At 35.2% G+C, this 9614-nt stretch overlaps 1 protein-coding gene across 1 annotated transcript in view; it reads left to right on the forward strand.

The window, feature by feature from the left end:
• CTAGE5 (CTAGE family, member 5) overlaps positions 1–7723 on the forward strand; it is a 91274-nt gene extending 83551 nt beyond the window's left edge. Inside the window, exons 19-22 of the mRNA XM_011926663.1 lie at positions 2572–2694; positions 4781–4839; positions 5799–6033; positions 7121–7723. Coding sequence (XP_011782053.1) covers positions 2572–2694; positions 4781–4839; positions 5799–6033; positions 7121–7287 — 584 coding nt within the window. The 3' untranslated portion in view covers positions 7288–7723. The remainder of the gene's footprint in view (positions 1–2571; positions 2695–4780; positions 4840–5798; positions 6034–7120) is intronic.
• The last annotated feature ends 1891 nt before the right edge of the window (positions 7724–9614 follow it).

Raw genomic sequence — 9614 nt, forward strand, 5'->3', positions numbered from 1 at the left:
GTGCAGCACACCAACATGGCACATGTATATATATGTAACAAACCTGCACGTTGTGCACATGTACCCTAGAACTTAAAGTATAATAATAATAATTTAAAAAAAATTAAAGTTCTGTTTTATCAGCTTTCCTTATCAGCCTTACATACTTGAATTCTTTCCTTGTTAATATATAGAGAGTTTATTACCTTAATTGTGGTATGGTATTTCAGTATATAAGAAACCACAATATATTTATCCAGTTCCTGTTGGTGACCGTTTAGAGTGTCTCCAGTATTTCACCATTACTAACAATGCTGCAGCTAACACCCTTTTTGTACATATGTTCTTTCGAGATTGGTCCAGGAAATGGAATTACTAGGTAATAGGATATGCACACTTTTGGTTTTATTTTTAATTTTTTTTGTCAGGGGTAGAGTGTTGCTTTGTCGCCCAGGCTGGGGTGCAGTGGCATGATCTTGGCTCACTGCAATCTCCGCCTCCTGGGTTCAAGTGATTCTTGTGTCTCAGCCTCCCGAGTAGCTGGGATCACAGGCCTCTGCCATCACACCTGGCTCATTTTTTTTGTGTTTTTAGTAGAGATGGGATTTCACCATGTTGGCCAGGCCGGTCTCAAACTCTTGGCCTCAAGCAGTCCACCTGCCTTGGCCTCCCAAAGTGCTGGGATTACAAGCGTGAGCCACCATGCCTGGCCTGTTTTTGGTTTTAGTAGATATCTCCCCATTGTCCTCAACAGAAACTGTGAATGAAGTATATGAGAGTAGCTTATTTCTGCAGTATAATCCTTAGTTTGCAAAACTGCTTCAGAATGCCCTGTACACTTATTCCCACTCCTTATTCATTTTTTTCTTATAATTTTTTTCCTTCCATTCTTTCTTTCTAATCATGTCTTCTATTATAAGGGTAGAATACTATTATAGAAAACAAAAGTTTGAAAGCGAAAAAGAAAGGGACCTTTCACGTCCTTCTTTTCTGTAGTTCAGTCTTTAACTGGTCATATGCTTTCCACATAGCTGTATCTTATTACATGTATGTGTGTGTGTATATGTGTGTGTATATGTATATGTGCATTTGACCAGAATACCCTTGATTACTTGTTCATCATTACTTTTCTTTCAGGGCTAGCTTTACTGCCTCTGACTCCATTTCTGATTCCTGCAATCAGAAATAGATGGGCTGCCTCTTATATTATGTATATTTCTTTTTATTAAGACATTAATCACATTGTATTTATGTGTTTCTATCAGAATTAGACTGTAAGGGCAGGAGGTGTATCAAGACCAACATTGTATTGTTTGTGCCTGACACATACTAGGCCTTGGTAAGATTTAAGGAATGAATGGCTTTTGCCAGTGGAGGGCAACATAGCCATGTAGTTTATAAAGTAGCACATTTGTAACAAATTTTTTATTTCTGAGATTGTTGATGTGTGGGGATATAATTTAGAAGCAAAATAATGATGTAGTATCTTGAGACCTAGTTAAAAAAGAGTTGGTGTTCAGGTTTCCTTATTTCATCCCCTCGTCCAACTCCACCATTTAATTAATCCTATGTTTGAAGTAGAAAGGGAAAACTGAGTTTAGATCTCAGTGGTTGGTACTGACCTTTTCTTTCATTAGGCTAACTCAAACCCGTTGAAACAGCTCCTCGCTAGGATTTTGAAAGGGAGTGTAAATGAGCCTTCAAACTATCTGGATCTTTCTCTCTTCAGTCACATTTCCCGACCATTGGGAGCTCATTAAATATAATCTCTTTGTTGACTCTGGTTGATGCCAGATGGTTTCTTTGGTTTTGTGTAGGAGAGATGATGTGTCGGTAAGGTCCTCTGTAGTAGTAAGAGATAGGGTTTCACCGTGTTGGCCAGGCTGGTCTTGAACTCCTGACCTCAAGTGATCCACCCACTTCGGCCTCCCAAAGTGCTGGGATTACAGGTGTGAGCCACCATACCCATCTCTTTCCATTTGGTTTGGAATAGATACTAAATTCCAAAATGTCAATATTACTAAAAGTTTGACAGTGATGACCTCTGAATGATACTCTTTCTGCTTTGATGACGAATTATCACCGTAAATTTCTTGCTGCGCTTATGTTTTTTCTCTTTACTTTTTCCCTATGTTAGTAGCTGTTTCCTGGGTCTTTTTTGATATATGGATGTATTTACTTCCATCCATTCTTAAAATGGAAAGTTAAATGAATTTATATATATTATATATAGTTTATATAAACTATATGTATATAAAAATAAATATATATTTTATGTACATATAGTTTCTATAAACTATATATGTAGCTTATATATATAGTTTATATATATAAACTAAATTCTGTTTTCACATGTTCTAATTTACACATAGTAACTGAAACTTTCGAAATTCAAAGTAGCAGATTATGCTTGTGTTTACTATAAAAGTTATTGCCTATAGTAAAATATGCAATTCTTCTGAAATTGTCTACTATTGTCAACCAAGAAGATGAGTTTAAGTTTTAGAATGCAGGTCAAAAGTCTTAAGTTCAATACATTAAACTTAAGTAAACTTGATTTATATTAAGACATTTAAAAAACTTATTTTCTAGGACAATCATATCCTGATTCAGCCCTTCCTCCACAAAGGCAAGACAGATTTTGTTCCAATTCTGGTAGACTGTCTGGACCAGCAGAACTCAGAAGTTTTAATATGCCTTCTTTGGATAAAATGGGTAAGAAGTACTTTGTATTTTTCTTCTTTAAAAATGTTGGTGGCACAATAAAGAACTGGAAGTTAGAATAAAGACCAATATAATTGCTGTCTCAAGTAGTTCCTAAGGCCAAAATCTCTTTTCTGAAAATGTCCTGGTTTTATGTTTCTTGTTATATTGTACACAGACATGGCATCCAAATATATGTTGGTGGGTTGGTTTGAGCACCATGGAAATAGGTTTACTCCATATACCTATGATGATAAATTTTTCTCTGCTCTGTGACTATTTTCTAATTTTTCTAGTCCACTTACGTGTGTCCTGTTTAGTAATCAGGGAAATAAGCCAGGCAAATGTGAATGGATACATAAAAACCCACCAGATAATTTAGATGCATGCTCTGTTGATATTGTGATCAGTTACATTATTTAAACTTTTCAAACTTATATATAGCTAACATATACTGAGCAATCTATTTGTCCGGCTCTCTTTTACTTAGACTTCCTCATAGCAACCCATTAAAGTTGGGAAATAGATGTATGTAGTATATCAACCAGAAGTATACAACATTAAGAAAATAAATTTTTTTTTTAAAGTCAAGATTTAAATGTATTGGTAAAAGGTTTCCTCAGGAAAGGAAATATATTTATATTTTATTAAATATATATGTGTGTAAATATTAACATATATAATATATACATAATTTAAAAAATAATATTGATTTTCTGAAAGAGTAAACTATATAGTATAGCTGGGACTACAGGTGTGCACCGCCACATATGACTAATTTTTTGTAGAGATGAGGTTTTGACATGTTGTTGAGGCTGGAATTCCTGGGCTCAAGCAATTCACCTGCCTTGGCCTCCCAAAGTGCTGGGATTACAGGTGTGAGACACCTTGCTCAGCCTAGAAAATCAGTATTTTATTTATTTTTTTTATTATTATTTTTGAGACAGAGTCTCTGTTGCCCAGGCTGGAATGCATTAGTGCCATCTTGGCTCCACTGCAACCTCTGCCTCCTGGGTTCAAGCGATTCTCGTGCATCAGCCTCCCAAGTAGCTGGGACTACAGACACCCATCACCACGCCCAGCTGATTTTTTGTATTTTTAGTAGAGATGGGGTTTCACCATGTTGGCCAGGCTGGTCTCAAACTCCTAACCTCAAGTAATCCACCCTCTTTGGCCTTCCAAAATGCTGGGATTATAGGCATGAGCCACTGCGTCTGGCCAAAAATCAGATTGTAAAAGTAACAAGCAAAGAAAGCAGTCCCAAGGTCCTTACAGAATTATAATGAATTCTTTCTGTTTGGCTTTAGAAATTGTTTTCCCCCCATTAAATCAGGTTTAATGGAATGAAACATCCATTTCTACACTATTTAAAAATTTTTACATTTGCCCATTTTTTAATACTAGTTGACCAGTACCTAATATGGCATAATAATATTTAAGTGCTACCGTTTGTGGTTGAATGTTGTCAAGCACAAGTGAAAAATGACTAGTAAGACAAAGACATTTATAACTGGCTGAAGTCATGGACTTTGGAGTCTAGTTAATTGGGGAAGGAAGTGAGGGAGGAAACTCAGTGGTCAGAAGCATCAGTGACTTCTAAGGACCGATGTAGTGAGAATAAATGAGAAAGCTACAAGAGGAGAGGTAGTTATGGTCAGAGAGGATTGCATTTCTTGATGATAACAAAGTTCAGGAACATTTATTTAGGAACAGTAGCTGAATTCCAGTGGCTAGTCTCTCTTACTTAATGGAGAAATAAGGACAGAAGGAAGAAGGGGAGGAAGGAGAAGAGGATAGGAGGGAAAAATAAAAAGAGGGAGGGGGAAAAGAAGGAAGGAGGGAGATGCTTCCTCCCAGATGTCTTCTTAGTTAGGAACTAGCCAGAGAAATCACTGCCACATGCCATCATAGAACTCTGAGTCTGCCAGGATTTCTAGGGACCTCAATCTGTTCTTGTGGCCGCAATATACGATATTGGTGTCCAACTGGTTTATGTGCCAACAAGGGGAGTGGGAAAATACCAATTTTGTGATCTGGAAATACTCTAGGAATAAAGTGGTAAATCATGTACTTTTCATGGTTTAACTTTTATGTCTAGATGGGTCAATGCCTTCAGAAATGGAATCCAGTAGAAATGATACCAAAGATGATCTTGGTGTAAGTATTGAAAGAGTGGAATTGTATCCATGTATTCAGCAGCCTTCTTTTTTTTTTGAAATGGAGTTTCACTCTTGTTGCCCAGGCTAGAGTGCAGTGACACTATCTCGGCTCACTGTAACCCGGGGTCAAGCAATTCTCCTGCCTCAGCCTCCTGAGTAGCTGGGATTACAGGCACGTGCGACCACACCCAGCTAATTTTTGTGTATTTAGTAGAGACAGAGTGTTACCAGGCTGGTCTTGAACTCCTGACCTCAGATGATCCACCCGCCTTGGCCTTCCAAAGTGCTGGGATTACAGGTGTGAGTACTGTGCCCGGCCCTGAGCCACCGCGCCTGGCCTGAGCCTTCTAATCTCATGGTTTATTAGAATAGAAATACAGCTAATAATCTGGGTTTTGATATGAGACTGATTTTGTCTTTTTGATTAATATACTTTCTACTTAGCATTAAAGCTGTTTCTTTTGTAGATGGTAACCTGTGGTGATAAAATACAATTTGCAGACTAGGAGTTTGAGTTAGTTTAGTAGTTAAACAAGATTTTAGTTCCCCTCGCCCTTGGATTTTTCTTTGAATATTTTAAAATATATTTTTGTTTATTAAGATACTGGTTTTTTGGAAAATATAAACATAGACATCTTGCTTTTTTTTTTTCCAGTATATATTTGATAAAATAATATATATTTTGGTGCTCTTGGGTTATATTTCTGTTTTATCTTTAGACAGACTATTACTTTGTTGGTTAAAGCTGTTTTCTGTTGACTTAATAAAATATTTGTGATAACTAAAATGTGATAGCTAATAGATTAATATGGAAAGCTGTTTGAATCTTTCTCTAGAGATTTCTAAGACTATCATGGAATGCTTTCTGTCTAGATGGTTTCTTTTAAACCTGAGATTTTAAGGAAAACCATTGCAAATTTGCTGTTTTAGTGACTGCTATATGTCAATTTGTTGTAGAATTTAAATGTGCCTGATTCATCTCTCCCTGCTGAAAATGAAGCAATTGGCCCTGGCTTTGTTCCTCCACCTCTTGCTCCAATCAGAGGTCCATTGTTTCCAGTGGATACAAGGGGCCCATTCTTGAGAAGAGGGCCTCCTTTCCCTGCACCTCCTCCAGGAGCCATGTTTGGAACTTCTCGAGATTATTTTCCACCAAGGGATTTCCCAGGTCCACCACATGCTCCATTTGCAAGTATGCTTTTTTAAACTGTTTTTTAAAGCTCAATATGTGTTTTATTAATCAGAGATTTAATTTTACTATCTGTTAATGTAGTAACACAGCGGAGGAAAAATTTTTCTAGCATTCTGTGAGTGTACCATTACTTTTCCGAATTGGGAAGGCAGCCAGCCATAAGTGGACTATAATGAGGTTTCACCTTGATTCATCTTAATAATATGGAATTATTTCTGTATTTTGGTAGTCAAGAAAATAATTGACTTTTATGCAGGTCTTATGATAAAACTAAAATTATCTGTACCTTATCTGGTAGCAACTGGTCATTTTGGCAGTTAGTGAAAATAATTAAAACTTATATTCTAACATTACAGTTACTGGCTATTTTTTAGTCCTTTTCATAAGTAGTTCTGATGTAGTCCTACTTATTTAAAATTTAAAGTGTATTTAATATGTTTGACCTAATTTTTGGATTTATTGAATTCTTTTCAAGCTTCACATAAGAAACAGGGAAGAATACATTGCTTTTATATTCATACTTTACTGTTTTGAACTATAAGGTTCTGCAGAATAAATAAGTGGTTACCAAATACTAGGCTTTTCCTATGAATGTCTCATCTCCTCTCTTTTTAAAGTTAAAGGTGAATTAAAATGAATTTTGTTTGGGGGAATTTTAAGGTGGCCTTTGATATTACTGGTAATGTTTCAGTATAATATCAAATCAGAGTCAGGAATCACTGATATGAATTTTAAGTTTGGTGAAAATATTACATGAAAATGTTTTTTGAGAAGGACTTTGATAATGAAAGATAAAAATGTTATTTTTACAGTAAGTTTTATATATTTTGAAATAATTCCTCTTTTTTTAAAAACAGGTGTTAGGACAAAAATTACATAAAAAATTAATGATATTTCCTTTAATCTTCTGTATTGGAAGAGGTACATTTTTCTCAATGTAAAAAGTAATTTGTTAGATGAAGTAATTATCTGGTGTCGGTTTTCAAAGAAAAGAATAGGTAATGGAAGTTATAAACTTAATGATTTATTAGGGCACAGTACAGGTTCTTAAAGTTAAAAAATGTCTTTTACCAATCTCTTTGAACAGTGAGAAATGTCTATCCACCGAGGGGTTTTCCTCCTTACCTTCCCCCAAGACCTGGATTTTTTCCCCCACCCCCACATTCTGAAGGTAGAAGTGAGTTCCCTTCAGGGTTGATTCCGCCTTCAAATGAGCCTGCTACTGAACATCCAGAACCACAGCAAGAAACCTGACAATATTTTTGCTCTCTTCAAAAGTAATTTTGACTGATCTCATTTCCAGTTTAAGTAACTGCTGTTACTTAAGTGATTATACTTTTGCTCAAATTGAAGCTTAATGGAATTACAGTTCTCAGGATAGTATTTTGTAAATAAAGATGATTTAAATATGAATCTTATGAGTAAATTATTTCCATTTTATTTTATTCTAGATGGTATAACTATTTTAATTTGATTACTCCACTATTATATAAACAATACTGGGAGTTTTATATATGTAATCTTGCAGGTGGGGAGGCTTTAAATTCTAAAGGCTATGTCTTTATGCCAAGAACTGTATTTACTGTGGTTGTAGACAAATGTGAAAGTAACTTTATGCTTAAATAAATTTTAGTTGATTTAAAGATTTGTTTGGCATTGATAATAATAAAATCAGCTAGTTTTTCTATAAGTTTGACTCTATTAATTAACTTTTTTCCTTTTACCAATAACTTTGAGGTACAAAACTCAAACTTATATGAGTCTTTCGTGTTCAGTTATGTTATGACAAATGTGCCCTCTTTCTTGTAAATAGACATGAGTGGCCCAAAGCAACAAATTACACTCTTAAAAGTCAAAATGGATTATATTTTAAAGAAAACCAGGATGTTATCTAATGGTCAGTTGTAGACTTTTGATCTTCTTATTCACTGAATTTCTTGCACAGTTTCTTTATTGCTTTCCCTGCCCCCTCACCCTGCTCTTCTTTTGTAAGGTATTTACTATTTTCTGTGGGGAATATTGAGATTTACTACAGGATAACTGTAGTGAGGGATGTGTCATCATTTTGCACTTTGGACTCAATATCTGTAGTGTTTCCCTAAATCAGGTTTGTAGGTCATGTTAGGCTTCTTGCACATTAATGTGATTATGGAGGAAAGGCAGTGAAGCATAGCTAATAAACATCACAATACTTATGTTGACCAGTTGGTTGTTTTAGTGTTAGACTTTTTTTTCAGTGCCGAAAAATAGAAGATTAAATATTCTTGAATAAAAGCAGTGATACATTTGTAATTGGAACACTTCCCGCCAGCATTTCCCCAGGTGTTCACCCCTTCAACCATGTAGGAGTATGCATCAAGAAGGTTCCATCTCTGAGGCAGGGAGCTAAAAACCTCACCAGAATCCAAATCTGAGAATGCCTGATCTTGGATTCTCACCCTCCAGAATTGTGAGAAATAAATTTCTTTTGTTTAAAAGCTGCCCAGTTTATAGTGTTTTATAATAGCAGCCTAAATGGACTAACACAGTGATTAAAAGATTTCAGAGGAAACAAAAGATTTTTAAAAGTATTAATTTTTAATTATTTATTATTATTTTTTAGAGAACAAGGTGTCACTGTATTGCCCAGGTAGGTCTCAAGCTCCTGGGGCTCAAGCTATCCTCCTGCCCCTGCCTCCCTAAGTGCTGGGATTCCAGGTGTGAGCCACCATGCCCAACCACTTTTCAAATTAATTAATTAATTAATTAGAGACAGGGTCTTGCTCTGTTGCCCAGGCTGGAGTACAGTGGCACTGTTATAGCTCACTGCAGCCTCTATCTCCTGGGCTCAAGGGATCCTCCTACCTCAGCCTTCCAACGTGCTGGCATTATAGGCATAAGCAACCACACCTGACTGAAGACTGTTTTTTAAGTTGGAAAGTGAAAGAAGAAAAGTAGGACAGAAGTTACACAGAATATTCCAATTAAATTAATTTTTTAATAAAATAATATTTGAGGATAAAGAGTAAGTTTCCTCCGTTTATTCCTTATTCCCAGCTATATTTTCTAGATAGTTTGTTTTTAGACAATTTAAAATTGTTTAAAATGTAAAACAAATTCTTTTTCCTTTATTCTGGTGATTCTAGAATTTTAGGAGATATGCTTATACCTCTAATTCCTGATTTATCAGCTCAACTTACTAAATATATTAATTTGTGAACTGATGTCTTGAGATGAATATTTAGATTCAACACACTTGTACTGTTTTTGTTTCCATTTTTCTTTCCTCGTGTTTGATATTTATCAAAATTAAAGTTTTTGTTACCTTTGCAATTTTAATATGTTTAAGCCTCTGTTAGCACCCCTTCTTTTATTCTATCTTCCTTCTCCCCTATCCTGGCTAATATCCTCGTTTCTATTAGCTATACATTTATATTTTCAAATTTTCTAATAATTATGTTATGCCTACAAGTGTAATCTGTCTTTAGTACTTGGTTCATAGTTGATCTAAGATTTGAAAAACAATGAGTAGCATTTACATTACTATAATTATTTAAATACTGTTCACCATTTGGCCTAATAATGTACTCAGTTTATATATA

This window comes from Colobus angolensis, unplaced genomic scaffold (genome assembly GCF_000951035.1).
Source record: "Colobus angolensis palliatus isolate OR3802 unplaced genomic scaffold, Cang.pa_1.0 Scaffold119, whole genome shotgun sequence".
Taxonomy (NCBI): Eukaryota; Metazoa; Chordata; class Mammalia; order Primates; family Cercopithecidae; genus Colobus; species Colobus angolensis.